The following is a 17,615-nucleotide window of genomic DNA, read 5'->3' on the forward strand; positions in this document are numbered from 1 at the left end:
GGACTAGAAAGCAATAGATTTCTTGCTTCTTCCACAGATTCCCCCAGCTGTGAGCCTTCCAACCTTCTAAATATTCCTTCATATGTGGTTCAGAGTTCTGGGACCAGCCCCTGAGCCTGCTTGGTTGGGTATTCTGTGCTGTTGTTGGCGGAGCTCCTTTACTGCACTTCCACCTGATCTGCCATCTTGTTTGTTCTCCCCAGCAGCAGTTTTAAGGGATAAAGATGAGATTGTCTGCTTCTGTAAATATTTGCAGTCTCATCTCAGAAACCATAAAGAACAGTTCAACTCTGTCCTTTATAGATAGTGTCACCATATTTTGGGATTGACTCATTGACAGTAGATTCTTGGTTTTGTCCTACCTGAGTTGCTCTTCTTCCTCCACTATCAGACTGGTTTCTGTAAAGTTTTCACTGGACAGTTTTTTTCAGGAGATCTCTAAGTTTTTCTTCCCAGTTTGTCTTAGTTTGGAAGCTCCACTGAAATATGTCCACTATGGGTGATTCTGCTGGTATTTGAAATAGCTTTTAGCATTTCAACAACACACAAGCTACATGGTATAGCAAGCTGTTAAATCTTTACCTGACTGACAGTTTTGTCTCATAGAAGACAGAGAACGATTATGAATCTTAAGTTTGGTCTGTAAGGAATCATTGACTGGAGAAAGTAGCAAATGGAATTTTTCTGGAAAAAATAATGAGCACCCTTATAATTTATTATAGCAAGAATAAACAATTCTAGGTATTGCATCAGGAAAAGAGATTTCAAAATATAAATGCTTTTCTGTCCTTTGCAATTTCAAAATTAAATCTCAAGCAGATAGTAGCTTGAGAGATTGTTATTAAACAAAATTCTGGCATACTGCAAGTGATTACTGTAAGGAAAATTTCCAGGCGATGCTGTTGTTGGTTTGGGAATCACACCTGTGAACAGCTGGCATATGCATTAGCTTTATGACTCTGGTAACACTTAACAATTTTTTTTTGTGTGTGTGTGGAGCAGGGAGTTGGCTAGTGTACTTCATTGTTAGTACATGACAAGACTGGGCTCTGTTAGCCCCTCCCCTTCTTCAGGGTGTCTGGATGAAAATTGAAGATGGGCATGTCTCAGTGTGTTGGGGTAAGGAGTCCCAGTAACAGAGGACCTGTCTCTTTCTCTAGTGCTGTTGCTGTAGCTGGTGGTCCAGGGGGCTCATATTCCTTGGAGACCATGTGGACCATAAGATCCACCACCCTGTTGCTGTAGCCAAAATCATTGTCATACCAGGAAGTGAGCTTGACAAAGTGGTCATTGAGGGCAATATCAGCCCCAGCATCAAAGCTAGAAAAGTGGGTGCCACTGTTCAAGTCACAGGAGATGGCCTCGTCTTCAGTGTAACCTAGGATGCCTTTTAGGGGTACATCTGAAGGCATGTTCACAACCTTCTTGATGTCATCATATTTGACATCTTTCTCCAAACAGCAGGTCAGATCCATGACAGATACATTGAGAGTGAGGACATGGAAGGCCATTTCAGTGAGTTTCCCATTTAGTTCAGGGATGACCTTGCCCACTACCTTGGTAGCACCGGTAGATTCAGGGATGATGTCCTGTGACCCCATGGCCATCATGCCCCAATTTCCCAAAGGGGGCATCCACAGTCTTCTGGGTGGCAGTGATGACATGAACTGTGGTCATGAGTCCCTCCATGATGCCAAAGTTGTCATAGATGACCTTGGCCAGAGGGGCCAAATAGTTGGTGGTTCAGGAAGCATTGCTGACAATCTTGAGGGAGTTGTCATACTTCTTGTGGTTCATGCCCATCACAAACATGGGGGCATCAGCAGAAGGAGCAGAGATGATTACCATTTTGGTACCACCCTTCAAGTGAGCTCCAGCCTTCTCCAAGATTGTGAAGACACCGGTGGACTTTACAACATATTCAGCACCAGCATCACCCCACTTGATGTTGGCAGGATCTCACTCCTGGAAGATAAGACATGGGCTTCCCACTGATGACAAGCTTCCTGTTCTCAGCCTTGATAGTACCATTGAACTTGCCATGGGTGGAATCATACTGGAACATGTAAACCATGTAGTTTAGGTCAGTGAATGGCAACAATCTCCACTTTGCCAGAGGTAACAGCAGCCCTGGTGACTAGGTGTCCAATAAGGCCAAATTTGTTGACTCCAACCTTCACCATCCTGTCTCAGGAATGCAGTTGGGACTGCAAGAGAAGCTGCAGCTCCCTGTCAAACAGGGAGGAGCAGAGAGCCTTAACTGTTTTGTGGCTGTTATTTAACTAGTAAATCTGTAACAAAACTGACAATAATGTAAAAATTATAAAATACTTTTTAACATTTCTGTTTTAGGAAGAACAGATGTTCTGGGGATGGCATAACGATGTCCATGTATTTGACACAAAGACACAGACTTGGTTACAACCAGAAATTAAAGTAAGTATTATAAAGTTACTTTATTTTCATTGGTACTCTTAAGAACCCATTTTTTGAGTAATGTATTTGGAATACTACTAGTTGAATTTGTAACAACTTAGCTCTCTTGAATTACTGTCATTAATTCTGTTTTTCAAGAGAGCATTTTTTTTTCCAGGTGAGTTAGAGTTTTCTAGGATAGATTTTTTTAAAGTGATGCCATCATTCTTTACCCAAAATTGTGATTCATTCTCAATGGAGAAGTTTATAAAATCCTTTTATAACAGTCATGTTTTTTTTAAAAGCCCATGCTTCATAAACCCTTGATATCAAAACTTCTTGTGATGAGGTGTCATTGAGTTAGTTCCAACTCATTGGGACCATATGAACAACAAAACAAAACACTGCCTGGTCTAGCACCATCCACCATTTTTGTGTTTGAACCCATTGTTGCTGCCACTGTGTCAGTCCATTGTGTTGGGGTCTTCCACTTTACCATTGATCCTCCAGTTTATTAAGCTTGATGTTCTTCTGCATGGACTTGTCCTTCCTGATGACACGTCCAGTCTTTTTCCATCAGACTTCCCTAATGCAGTACATCTTTTGATTTCTGACTGCTGCTTCCATGAGTGCAGATTGTGGATTAAAGTAAAATGTAACTTTTGGCAACTTCAATATTTTCCATTATCATGATGTTTTGTATTGGTCCATTTGTGAGAATTTTTGTTTGTTGCAGTTCAATGCATACTAAAGGCTGCATTCTTTGATTTTCATCAATAAATATATGAGTTCTCTTTAATTCCCCCAAGCAAGGTTTGCATCATTTATATATTTCAGGTTGTAGATGAGTCTTCTTCTAATCCTGATGCCACATTCTTCTTCATATAATCCAGTTTCTTGGATTGTTTGTTTCACATATAGATTGATTAAGTATGGTGAAAGGCTCTATCCCTGGTACATACTTTCCCTGATTTTAAACCATTCAACATGTTGTGTTTGAAAGATTTATTCCTGGTCTATATACAACACAGTGATATGTTCTGGATTTTCTATTCTTCTCAATGTTATCCATAATTTGTCATGATCCACAATGTCTAATGCTTTTGCATAGTCAATAAAACACAAATGAACACCTTTCTGGTATTCTCTGCTTTCAGCCACGATCCATCTGATGGCAGCAGTATCTCTTGTTCTACGTCCTCTTTTGAATCTGATTTGAATTTCTGGCAGATCCTTTTTGATGTACTGTAGCAACTCTTTTTTAATTATCTTAGCAAAAGTTTATTTGCATGTGATAGCGTAGTGGTTACGAATTGGGCTGCGAACCATAAGGTCAGCAGTTCGAAACTACCAGCGGTTCTGCAGGAGAAAGATGAGGCGTTCTGCTCCCGTAAAGATTAACAACCTCGGAAACCCTGTGCAGGGTCGCTGTGAGTCGGAACCGACTCCACGGCACATAACAACAACAACAAAATTGTTGCAGTGTGGATGAATGAGATGATGCGTCCTGGTTCAGTCCTACTGTTACTCCTAGAATTGGCAGGGCTTAGGCACAATATGCATACAAAAGGATCCAGAAAGAGGGTTTAAGCAAGATTTATTAAGCATAGATTTTCCGTGCATTATATTATAAAATAGACACTGGAGGGGGAGAGAAAGGAATAGCCAGAAATATCACCATAGAAAGCTTGTAAGTCCGTCTTCTGCCTATAACTGATTGGAATACCTAAAGTGGGGTTACAGCGTGCCCAATGAAGGAGGTTTCCTGAGGAGTATCTGCATTACATAAGACTATAGGTGGAATCCTGAACCACATCCAGATCTTCAGAGATGGGAAATTTTCACTTGAAAGAACGAGCAGACCAGTCTGGAGCAGCTGAAAAAACAGAAGATACTTCTTGAAAGAAAGACCTACAGGAAAAATACAAAACAAAAAAGCAGTCTGACTGTTACTACAAGTAAAAGCAAGTTACTTGCCCAAGAGACATAAAAGCAAGCGGTCAGGTCCCCTCAGTGCAAGTCCTCTTCCAAGACTAAGACTCAATGGGAATACATGCTCTGATTGGCGACCACGCACGTCACCCATAAGGGGAAGTGAGGGAAAAACAGCAATGAAGTGGCGAACTAAGCCCTACAATGTTCAGTAGACTCCTGTGAACCCAGGTGGAGACCTGGTCGGCCAGCAGTGTGGCAAGACCTGGGAACTCATGGGCTCAGAGTCAGTGACAGCCACAGAGGACTAGAGTGGAGAGTGAAACGTCCAGCTGATAAGAAGAGAGCGGATAGACGCAAGAACACCCACACTTACAGATGCTACCCACTTGACCTGGCTTCAATGACTGGATGATCAGAGCTCAACCCGAAGAAGAAAGAAGAGGAAAAAAGCATCATCTGATACAATTTGATGAACTTGACCTACACCTATGGATCAGTAGTTCAAAAGAGGAAACAAATCCTTACAGCAAGAATCATTTCCACCCTCTCCACACAAAGAGTAGACAGGGATGGGCAACTTGGACATTGGCTACCCAAAATGGGGGCGAGGGGCTCTATCTTAGCAGTATTGAGGGATTTCTCTATCTTAGCAGTATTGAGGGATTTGCCTTCCAGCTCGCTGGTTCTGGCTTCCCTCTCTTCAATTCTACTCCTTTGCCCTTTCAGTGTATTGTCCATTTCTGATATTTTATTATTAATCATCTGGACCTCTTTTAGCAGGTTTTGAAATGTTTCCAATGCTATATCTATCTTGTTTGATTGCTTGTGTGGCACTTTCCTGACTTCTTCTTTATTTTTTTCCACCTCTCTGTGAAACATTTGGATTTGTCTTCTATTATTCTTCTGAATTCCTTCTCAGGCAAATCCAAAGCCTGCTCTTCTTCTAATGTGAAGTCTATGTCTGCTGCCAGCTCGTTTGTCTCAGTTACTCTTTTCTGTTTTTGGATATATGATGCTATCTTTTGTTGTATTTTCTTGGACATTTTCAATAGTTAGATGTGTTTTCAATGGTTAAATGGATGTATGTTGCTGTATTGTGAAGGTTACTGAGTGTTTCCTGGTGGATGTGATCTGGAAATAAGCTTCCCTTTTCATGTCTCTTATTATTCAACTGCTAACTATCTTAGCAAATGTTGGCTATCTATGTAATGCATAACAGCTGGTATTGGCTCCTGTCCACTTGGTGGGATATTATGGTTTATGCTTGTATCTTGGGTATATGGCCATGATTGCTGTCTCTTCTTGGGTAATGTAGGGAAAGAAAGCTCCCACCCCGAAGCAAAAGTGAGACCAAAAGGACCAAAACCAGAAACAATATAAAAGCAGAGAAAAAAAACTAGCACACAAAAACAAAACCGTAGCAGACTGTCCAGTAGCCTTTGCTGTGTAGGTCAGTGTGCATACACAGTAGAAACCTCCAGCGGTAGGTAGGGGTGTCCACTCACTCAGGCCCCCCTCTAGTCACCACTGTGGAGGTGCACAGATAGATACTGAGAAATGAATGGAAGAATGATTGTTCACAATTTTTATCACGGAATGTCAGGTATCTGCGTATGCACAGCATAATTCTCAAAATGACTGTGTCCTTGTATATAGTAGTTGGTCTTAGCTCTTGCCTTTTATGTTGGGGTTAAAAGGGGCAAATACGGTTTGGCAGTATGGTCAGACCTGCTGTCTCTTGTTAGGGAAGGCAGGAATAAAGGCTTCTGTCCAAGTAGAAGAGTCAACTTTAGGGCTAAATCCCAGAATCAGATGTCATAAGAAACAGCCGAAGGATTAGCTTGTGGAACTGCTGGGGCTTTCAGGGATTTCCTTTTTGTGCTGTGGGAAACTTGTACCCTGTGGGTGCAATGCTGGACCCTTTTGGGGATGTGCTCCCACCTACCTGAAGATGCCTGGCCTGGGCAGAGAGGATGCAACAGGGTTGAGGAGGAAAGTAAAGTTAAAAAAGTCATCACACCTCTTTTTCCACAAGTTGCTCCGTGGCTTTCACGCTGTATCAGACTGGCTGTGACTCCACCCTCTGATCTCCACCCAGGCTGTGGACCACAGGGAACTTCCCAAGTTATTTAAAAATCACCGTTTATTCCCACCACAGTCAGATTTCTCCACCGATGGATGCCAAAAACTGATGCCCACCACTTTATATTAGATCTAAAGCTCTAGAACTGTCCAGGCAAAGTGCCTTCTCTGTTGTTTTTTTTTTTTTTGCACCTCTGCTGCCTGTCTCCGCTTCTCCTCAAGTATAGTGATTTTTGGAAAGCCCATATGGTCTGGCCTGAATCTTCACCCAACTATTTTACTATTAAAGAGGCATTTGGATGTTTAAATGACTTTTACAATACCTTATATAATGGACCATCTGCTATATCTAAATATGAGAATGCCCAAATTCTATTATTCTTAACCTTGGCAGAGAAACTATAATCTTCCTTCCAAATACAACAAGGAGGAGGAACTTCCCCAATGACTGGAATTACCAGGATCTAAACCAGAGTGCTTAGAAAGTGGGATGGTAAAAACATTCAACAGCTTGTTAGATTCCCTGTTTATCATAGGAATTCTGTCAGTAGCAACAACTATACAGGATTAAGAGGAGAGTGAACCACTAAAGGTTTTTAAGACCAAATAAGTGACTCCTGTTCTACTAAAAATTTAACAAACTTGCAGACCATGCTCATTATGACCCAGGGCTCCTCATGAGAGATCTTGATGATGCGTGCAGGATCTGTTACTGTCTCCAGGCCCCATCAGTTCTCAGGTTGTGCAGTGGCCAAGAGGGTCTTGGGACTTAATTGGTGCTTCCTGGGGAACGCTGGACAGTCACCTGTACAAAGCCCAGACTTACTTACCGCATCAAGAACATGGTGTTTTAGGGGCTGTTCATTTTTATATCAGGGTATGGTACACCTGGTGATGGTGTTTATGCTTTCCACAACAGAAGAAATTATTATCCATCTTCTTGCCAGGTCGGAGGAGGTAGTTCAATTCTGAGCCATTAAAGCTGCTGCAAGAAACTTAACCTTTTGATAGTCGCTCCCTACCACCTCCAGATCCTGATTGTTGTAGACAGTGGTGGATACTTCTAGTAGTTGAGACTGGTGAGTCTGGGGACCTAGTACTAGTTTTTGCCTTCTCTAGTAGTCATAAGGACTCTTGATGTGTCACTGTAGGTTAATGCACTGAACTGCAAAGTCAGTTTGAATCACAAGGTCGATGGTTCAAGGTCACCAGCTGCTGCTTGGAAACCCTATACAGGGTCACTATGGGTCAGAACTAACTCAACAGCACTTAACAACAAGAGTCATAAAAGCTTGAACATAGGGGATCTCTGACCATTTCCCTTCCTCTCTACAGAATAGTTCTAATTATAAAATTATGTTGTAATTTAAGCTTCAGTTTACTGGCCTTAGCTCTTGGTTCTCTAGGGTCTATTAGGGCCAAGCAGTATTACAGCTCTTTCAGTTCTTCCCAAAGGGGACTTGTCCCATGGCACATGAGAAGAGAGAATGAGTCCCTTGACTGGGTATCCCTGTCTTGGGACTATACTGAGACGAAAAAAATGCCTCCAGAGAGAGGTCAGGGCATCCCCTGAAACTTCACCACAAAAATGGAGATGCTAGGACCTTAAGTTTTCCCAGAACTATCCATTCAATGGCCATAGTTTCTGGCCAGATTACCTCCAAGATATGATTGTCAGTCTGTCTTCTGCCCTGACCAGGATATGGGATTTTTAAACTCCCACTTTGCTCACCTCCAAAGAAAAAGTAGTAAGGCCAGAAAGTATCAGTTGGTCAAGAATTCTCATGGGACCTAATTCTGTTGGTAAAGATTTGGACATAACTTTTTAAGAGATAGACCTTAGAGGAAGTAGTCTCTGCCGAGTCTCATCCCAAACTTCTCCTATGCTTGAAAATAGAACCAGAGCTGTCTCATGGAGTCCATCAAAAGCTGAGAAATAGTGATTTTTAAAACAAAGTACAAACAATGCACATAAGCAGTTTTCCTGGGCAATTTTCCTCTCTGAGTTTGGAAGAGGTGGTAGTTTTAATGCCACAGCAGCCAAGCAACCAGACATGTGGTCAGAAATAATGGTGGCATGGATCTGTGTCTTTAAGGCAGAGTACTGTGTTTCAGGTCTGGAGATGTGGTGATTATGGGTAGGGACTCCCAGGGGTAGTCACTCCTTTGATCATCTTCCCTTTCTTATGCATTTTGGTTCTTGGACACCCTGGAGGGCTATCCAGGACTCTGGAGTGCACTGGTGGACCATACTGTATGTGGCACTCGCCAGCAGTGTCCAAATTTTTACAGTGTCTTAATAAAAGGAGAGTCTTCCCAAAGTCACCATGGTCACATGGCAACACATCCGCTAAGTTCACACTCATGTGGGAATGTCCAAAAATTTGGACCTACGGTAGGAAGTGCCTCTTCTGTCTTCAGACTCCAGGAACTGCCTGGAGACTCATATAAATGATGTCTGTCTGCCTTGAAGCATGACCAAGAACCGAAACATGAACAAAAGGAGAACAAGAAAGAGACCAGAAAAGCAACACTGACCCAGAGTAATGTATCAGTTGCACTTACATTTCAGATGGTATGTGAGCAACAGGCAGTTTTTCAAAGCGGCAGTCATCTTAGTGGTGAGGGAGAGTGGAACTTACCTGGGAGTTTAGGAAGTGTAAAGGTCACAGGGTGGATGAATGACATGGTGCATCCTGGTGCGGTGCCATAGGATGAGCTTTGAGCTGCTCCTCGGAAACCCTATACTGGGTTGCTGTGAGTCACAATTGACTCAGTGGCAGTTAACAACAACAACACACACAAAATGAGCCAGAGAGATAGGTGTTTAAGTGTTGAAGCAAGCAAAAAGATTTATTAAGCATAGATATTCCCTCAGAGAGAACAGGTTTTCACCTCGCAAGTGAGAGGAAGGGAGCATCAACTAACTACTCAAACTAGACTTCTATATATTAATTGGAGAGGGTTGGACCTTCAGTGCCTTCATCAGTCTTTTCGGATGGCTGCCCTGGCTAATTGTTTACACTTAGCTCTCAGGTACCACATTGAGGAGATTTGGTTTTATCATTGTCTCTGGATATTTGTGCCCAGTGCCTTTATCAGTGTTTTCAGATGATTGTGCTCAGTCCAATCCCTGGATGATGTCCTTTTTTGGTGTTTCCTTCCTTGGGTCTTAATAACGCCTTTCCCACAGTTCAGCCTGTTATAATTGTATTCATAGCCTAACTGCAATGCCAATTTATTATAATACTTCTGGGTGTTTACAGTTTGACCTCTCCTTCCCTAATCTAACTGCCTAACATGTCCATAGCCTTGTTTGGCTGATGATACTGAGTGTCTTCATTGTCACTTCCCAGTTGTTACTGTTGATGTTATGAAAAAAGGCATATGCAATGAGTAAGTCTTGGTCTTGCAAAATTTCATTGTGTATATAATTTATTTTTGTTGTTGTCAAGTGTATCAGTTGGTTCCGACCCATAGTGACCCTGTATAGGGTTTCCAAGGAACGACTGGTAAGTTTGAATCACCAACCTTGCAGTTCAAACTGACTTTTCAGTCCAGCGCATTAACCCACAACACTACAAGAGGACACCAGCATCATTTATTAGCCAGGCCATATTTTCCAACTACCAAGGAACTCTGGTAGCGTAGTGGTTACGAATCGGGCTGTGAACCGCAAGGTCAGCAGTTCGAAACTACCAGCCGTTCCACGGGAGAAAGATGAGGCGTTCTGCTCCCGTAAAGATTTACAGCCTCGGAAACCCTGTGCAGGGTCGCTATGAGTCAGAACCAACTCCAAGGTACTCAACAACAACAACAATCCATTCTCTTTAGTTCCAACTTTTGCATTTCAATCACCGGTAATTATCTATGCATATTTGATCAGTTTCAGACTGAAGAAGTTAGTTGTTGTTAAGTGCCATTGAGTCAGTTCCAACCCATAGGGACCCTGTGTAGGGTTTCTGAGGAGCTACTGGTAAGTTTGAACTGCTGGCCTTGCACATCAAACCGACTTTGCAGTAAAGTGCACGCCATATCACAAGTTGATAGAATTCTATAATTTCATCATCATTGGCTTTTTTTTTAAATGCATGGTTGGTGCATAAATTTGAATAATAGTTGTATTAGGAATCAAAACTACATAAAAGTTATAGCATGACAAAAATATATTGTTGGATACTAATTTGCTAGTGACCAAATGCATATTCAAAGTAGTTTAAACAATAATGTATTCTCATATATTTAGTTACCATATAAGGGTGACTTGCACAAAGGAACAGCTGGAGGAACCAGGGTTTCAGAAAATAGAGCAAGTCACTCAGTACCATCAAAATATTTGCCATCCTTCTTATCTGCTTAGTCCTACTTCTCTTGTTTGCTGGTTTCAATTCTGTCTTACCGTAGACTGGCTGGCTCATTTAACAGAAAATGTGGCCCTGACTACCAAGCAGTTCTTCTGTTGTTGCTGCAATCTCTTAATGACTACTTATTAGTCCCAGTAAAAGACTCTAGTTCTATTATGGCATGTGCCAGTTCTTTACATCAATCCCAGTTTACAAGAGAACGGTTGATCAGGCCAGAGTCCCATACCTGTTGCACTTAGCGATCAATAAAGTCTCCAGAACTATATAGAATGGAGTACTGAGTAGGTAAAACCAACAGTGTTAATGGGCATACATGATTAAATTCCTTACATTCTAATTTCTCTTGTTGGAAGTAATCAAAGGCTCTGTGCAAAATAGCATGATAAAGTTTGTCCCTTCTCAGCATCCTCTTTTTCGAAGCAGTGAATTTCAGGTTTCCATTTCTGTTCTGTTCTCTTTATCCTGTTTCTAAATTTTGAACATTTTAAATAAAAGTCACTTATATTTGTTGATTGAATGCTCTTTCAAACAGTATTTGAATCTTAAGATATATGATTTTATTAATAAAATAAAATATTTTTACCTTTTAAAATAATTTCATGTTACCTATTAGCTGAAGAAAAATGTTATTGAGAATTAAATAAAACCATCTCACTACCATAGAGTCACTTCTGTCCCATAACAACCCTAATTAGGCTTTCCGAGGCTGTAATCTTTATGAGGGAGTCCTGGTGTGGCACTGTGGGTTAATGTGCCAGACTACAAAGTCAGTTTGAACTGCAAGGTTGGCGGTTCAAACTCACCAACTGCTCCTTGGAAACCCTATACAGAGTGGCTATGGGTCGGAACTGACTTGACGGCACTTAACAACAGTAATCTTTATGAGAACTGAAACCCTCATCTTTCTCCTGCAGAGCAGCTGGTGAGTTTGAACTGCCGACCTTGCAGTTAACAGTCCAGTGGTTATCCAACAGTGCCACAATAGTTGCTTATCATTGAAAATAGATCTACTGAAACTAGTGCAGGATCTCTTTTAGTACCCTATACCTGCTACTTTTTAGAGAATAAGCATGAATATGTGGCTACTAAAGGTATATTTTAGAGTGTACTCTCAAGATGAAAGAGCTGAGGTAAATTCCTATTTGGAATTTTGGTATTTTATTTACTTCAGGTATTTCCTTTCCTCCTGTTTCTCTTTACCTTAATACAAATTCCTCTTCTTCTTCTGTCCCAACAGTCTTACATGTACATGGCATGTTGCAGTTAGTGTCTAACCATATTTTAATCTTAATTATGGATTGCACCTCAATGTAAAGAAAATTAAAATTCTCATAACAGGACCAATAAATAACATAATAAATGGAGAAAGATAGAAGTTGTCAAAGACTTAATTTTGCTTGGATCCACAATCAGTGCGCATTGAAGCAGCAGTCAGGAAATCAAATAGCATATTGCATTGGCCAAATCTGCTGCAAAAGACCTCTTTAGAGTGCTCAAGAGCAAAGATATCACTTTGAAGACGAAAGTGGGTCTGACCCAAGCCATGATATTTTCAGTCACCTCATATGCATTTGAAAGTTGGACAGTGAATAAGGAAGGCTATAGAAGAATCAATGCATTTGAATTAGGTTGTGGAGAATATTGACAATAACATGTACTTCTAAAAGAGTAAACAAATTTATTTTAGAAGAAATACAGCCAGGATGCTCCTTAGAAGCTTGGATGGTAAAACTTCATCTCTCATACTTTGGACATGTTATCAGAAGGGACCAGACCCTAGAGAAGGATAGCGTGCTTGGAAAAAGTGGGAGGTCAGCGAAAAATAGGAAAATCCCCAACAAGATGGATTTACACAGTGGTACCAACAGTGGTCTCAAATATCACAATTGTGTGGATGGCCTAGGATCAGGCAGTGTTTCGTTCTGTTGTGTAGGGTCATTTTGAGTCAGAACAGATTCAACGGCATCTAATAACAACAACAACAACCATATTTTCATTGTAATTTCCTGAATGATGTCTTCAAATATATTTCTATGTTGCCTGTATTATATCTGAAAGCTCTTCTGACATAATTGCAGCTGGAATCTCTTCTCTATTTTTAACAGATAACCTTAAGTTATTTCATATTACCAAGCATCTGCATCCAAAGGCAAGGCAACATGGTGTGACTATCTTTGGTGTTGAAGTTGAAAAACGATTGTATTCTAAAAGATCCATTCCATGTTTCATTTACAGAAAGAGAGGGTTAACAATGTTTTTCTACATGGGCATTTTGCCCCTAGAAGAGCAGTGGTTGTGATAGGGATATTTGAGCTAGTCTCAATAATTGGAAAAACCGTAATAAACACTGAACGAACATTACTTATACAGTTTAGACACACAGACAAATGAAAATATAATGTATTTTCTTTTGATGGGAAGTATGTGAACTTGGTATATTCAGGAGCTTTGGTTGTCTGTTAATTGTATTTGATAAATAAAAAAGTAGAAACTAGTTATTTCATAGTTAAGGTTATGATTGTGGGTGGTGGTGGTTGTATGCTGTCAATTTGGTTCCAACTCATAGTGACCCTCTGTAGGATTTATGAGGCCATAAATCTTCACAGGAGCAGAAAACAGCATCTTTCAACTGAGGAATTACTGGTTAATTCTAGTTGCTGATCTTATAGTGATTATAGTAGACAAAATTTTTATAAAATTTTAGAACAAAGATGGGGTCATAAAAGTTTTGTTTATTTTACTGTGAAGGCTGAGAAGCACAACTTCTTAAACAGTTCTTTCTTATTTACTTAAGTGTTACATAGGTAACACCTGGATTATTTCTTAACCACGTAGCTCTACCACAGTTGTTTAAGTAAGCCTGAAAGGTTTAGGAATTTATGATAATGGATGCACAGCTTCAATTTCCTATGCCCACAGTAAGTAGCCAGTGAATTGAAAATACTGAATTCTTTCAGAATTTGGAATGAGATACATGCACACAGGTACCCACTATGAACACAGAGAGCTTATACAGAAAATTCTTCCTTCAAATCTTATTCATTCATCTACTCACTTATCCTTTCTTTTTCCTTCAGTTAAAAACTTCTCTTAATAATCTACTATACTTGTTTTTATTCACAGTAAAATACAGAGTGTTCTCAGTTAACATTAAAAGTTTTAGTGAGATAAAGCACTGTTTATCTTAAAACAATAGTAAAATTTCTGTTGTGGAATTTGGACTCCATGAGTTTTGTGGGGAGCAGAGTTAATGTTTGGGAATCTCTGAGTTCATCACACTATATACTGCTCACTCATAATATTAATCATGTGTGTGAGTATAAGAGAGAGAGAGAGAGAATCTTTTCTCATTTGGTCTTTAAATCCTTATATTTCAAGCTAAAATTTACATGAATTTTTCTCCCCCAAAATTTAAAAAAGACACTTTGAAGAGTAAAGATTAGGGAGAATATGGTTTATTCTTGAAGATGAGTGTTTGTCTATAATTAATATTAGAATACTGTGTGTTTGGATTTTTAATTGAATTATACATCTAATGGTAATTTAATGGTCAAGTATTTCTCACACAGTGGGAGCATAAGAATGTGACTTCTTGACAGATGTTTCATGTCTTTATATTCTACTCTGTTCTGATCTCTACTTGCAGGGTGGAGTGCCACCACAGCCACGAGCCGCGCATACATGTGCAGTTCTTGGAAATAAGGGATATGTTTTTGGCGGACGTGTTTTGGTTAGTGTTTTTAATGGAAATGGTATTTTTATGTCTGGTGTCTTTTATAACAATTTATACTCTGTGAACATTTATCGTCTTGTGGAGGCTGGATGTGCACTGAAGGTGTTGAACAAAATACAAAACCAAACCAAACTGGATTTGAAAACAAAATTACCCTCTGATTTTGTGGAGCGATTAAGCATTCAAATAATCTAGAGATAGTGTGGCATTGAATAATAATTTTAATTTTTCTTCTATTCCCAAAACAGACCATATACAAACACTTATAGATAATTATAAATCATAGTTTAAGGAAAATCTTTTGCTTCAGTGCATTATCAGAAAAGTTTGATTTCTTACCTTGTAAATTCTATTACTTTAAACTTATTTCTCTGTATTCACTCTGACATGTTATTTGGCATCTCTATGTTTTATTAATAACTGATCATTAATTAATGCTAAATTTTGTTTTTTAATATATAAACATATGATTTTAAGTATAATAGTGATAGTCTATTTTTAATCTAAACTTATTTTAAAACTGAAATTTTAGCACATGAAAGTTGTAAAACACTGACAATTTAACACACTTTTATTTTAGCAAACTAGGATGAATGATTTGCACTACCTAAACTTAGATACCTGGACTTGGTCTGGAAGGTAAGTTTGAGATTTGGGTATGTTTTAAACTATAAGCACTTGTGTTAGTTTGTACCTTACGTGTGTGTGGTATCATTATTCAAATTTGGCTTTCTAAAACTGAACTGATATATTTTTTTCTATCAGATTCTATGTCTAAGCAAGGAATGTTGTTGTTGTTAAGTGCTGTTGAGTCGGTTCTGACCCATAGCGACCCTGTATAGGGTTTGTGAGGAACAGCTGATGAGCTTGAACTGCGGACCTTGCAGTTCAAACGGCTCTGCAGTCTGGCGCATTTACCCACAGTGCCACAACGGGACTCAAGGAATATACAGGCTTAAATACAGAGTTGTTTATTTTTTTAAAAACAGAACTGGATAAAGCAATTTTGTTAGTTGACAATTGATTATATAAAAACCACTAATTTTATTGTAAGTATAGAATAAGCACTCAACCTCAAGGTCGATTTGAATCATAAGGTTGGCAGTTCAAACTCACCAGCCATTTCTTGGAAACCCTATTCAGGATTGCTGTGAGTTGGGACCCACTTGACTGCACTTAATAACAGCAGCAACATTGTTTAGGGCTGGTCCGTAGGTAACATGAAGGAGAGGTTGAATGGTGTCGTTTCAGGTAAATAGATGATAAAGCAGCTAAAAGCCAGATTTTATTTGTGACTCACAATGTAAATTTGGCAATGTTGCTGTAAGGACTCGTGACCCTGTATAGGGTTTCTTATGAGCTGGTAGGTTTGTACCCCTGACTTTGCAATTAGCAATCCTGTACATATAAATAGAATATATTGAGCTATCAATTCAGCTGTTTATGTAATAAAATGTAAGCAGAGGTATATATTATCTTGAAGTCTTAATACCATTAAAAATAAATCTTGAAAGCTCCAGAAGAAATATATCAAACTATTTTTAAAATCTTAGTATGAGTAAAGTTTTTCTAAAGTTGATATAAACCCAAAACTCATTTAAAAAATTGACTTAAAAATTAAATATGCAAAATTGGAGAATAGAGACAAACTGCACATGGGAAGTGATATTTGCAACTTTATTAACAGAAAGAGGATTAAAATCCACAGGACCTCTGAAAATGATTAAGAAAAAGACAGATAATTCAAGAGAAAAGTAGATAAGGAACGGGAATGGGCAACTCCTAGAAGAAGTACAAATAGGTAAACAAATTTAAGAATAGATGTCAGCCCGCAAGTTGTCAAATAAATGGAAATGAAAGTAATAATTTTTTCTTGTCTGCTAAAAATAATGCTAATAAAGAGTTTGTGCTAGGATGGAACAACTTAATTGTTGTTGTTGTTGTTGTTAAGTGCCATCGAGTCAGTTCTGACCCATAGGGTTTCCGAGGAGTGGCTGGTTAGCTTGAGCTGCTGACCTTGTGATTCAAACTAACTTTGCTATCCAGTGCATTAACCCACAGCATCATACCAGGACACCATTGGTGGGAATTAAATTGGTATAATTTTTCTGCATGGCAGTCTGGCAATATACTTAAAATATGAAATAGAACTTACACTTTAATCTAAAATTTCTTTTAAGACAATAAGAAATTCTGTTACAATCAACAAAAACAATTGTAAAGAATTCCTTTTTTGAAAAAATGAATTATATCTTCTATAAGTAGTCCATGTTATTAGGGAGCATTCTAGAAAATGGTGTCATCTCACCTCCTGAATTAGCTAACCTTTTATGCTTCTAACTGTTGCTTATGTTTGTATTTCTATATTTCTTTTCTTTTCTTTTTTTAAGTTTTTATTGTGAATTGAATGAAAGTTTACAAGGCAGATCATCAGTTTTACATTCAACAAATCATATACTTTGTTTCATTTCAGTGATTATAATCCCCTCCATGTGCTATCAGTTAACAGTATTCCTCTCTATTCATTATAGTTTTTTGTGTTTTTTAAACACTCAAGCATACATAATAATTTAAACCACCAAAGGGCACATTCTGCAAGTCTACATTCTGGCCACCAGCTCTCAGTCCCTCCCTTTCCATGAATCTAGAGTCCTCAGCAGCTCCCTCTCTCCATATTCCCATCTCTGCCTCCATCTCTGGTATTGCTGCATCTCTGGATAAGGCCCCACATTCCACTTGTGCTGTTTTCCCTTGATGGTCCTAGGGTCCTCTGTTTCTGGACTATAAGATTAACTACTCCCCTGTCTTTGTTACAAACCTTTTACCTTTACAATTGTGACAGTCGTAATGAGTCATGATAATACTCACTATTGAATCATAAGAATCTTAACCCCATCTCTTTTTACCTGACCCATCTAGAAAAGATGAAAACTGTTCAGTGGGTACTCTGTCTTCCCCCCACACACTATTAAACTAAACTCCCTCTTGAAAACTTGTAAGCCAGTCACTTTGTGCCTTTATCACCCCCTCATTTTAGGTAGCCAATGTCTAAGTTGCCTGTCCATATCTACCCTACATACAGAGGG

The 17,615-nt window shown here is 39.2% G+C and overlaps 1 protein-coding gene across 1 annotated transcript in view; it reads left to right on the forward strand.

Annotated features, from left to right (window-relative positions):
• The window catches only part of KLHDC1 (kelch domain containing 1), a 91,386-nt gene that overhangs the window by 50,274 nt on the left and 23,497 nt on the right, over positions 1–17,615 (forward strand). The window contains 3 exon segments of the mRNA XM_006872328.1: positions 2,353–2,436; positions 14,443–14,526; positions 15,110–15,168. Coding sequence (XP_006872390.1) covers positions 2,353–2,436; positions 14,443–14,526; positions 15,110–15,168 — 227 coding nt within the window.

Source organism: Chrysochloris asiatica, unplaced genomic scaffold (genome assembly GCF_000296735.1).
Source record: "Chrysochloris asiatica unplaced genomic scaffold, ChrAsi1.0 scaffold00194, whole genome shotgun sequence".
Taxonomy (NCBI): domain Eukaryota; kingdom Metazoa; phylum Chordata; class Mammalia; order Afrosoricida; family Chrysochloridae; genus Chrysochloris; species Chrysochloris asiatica.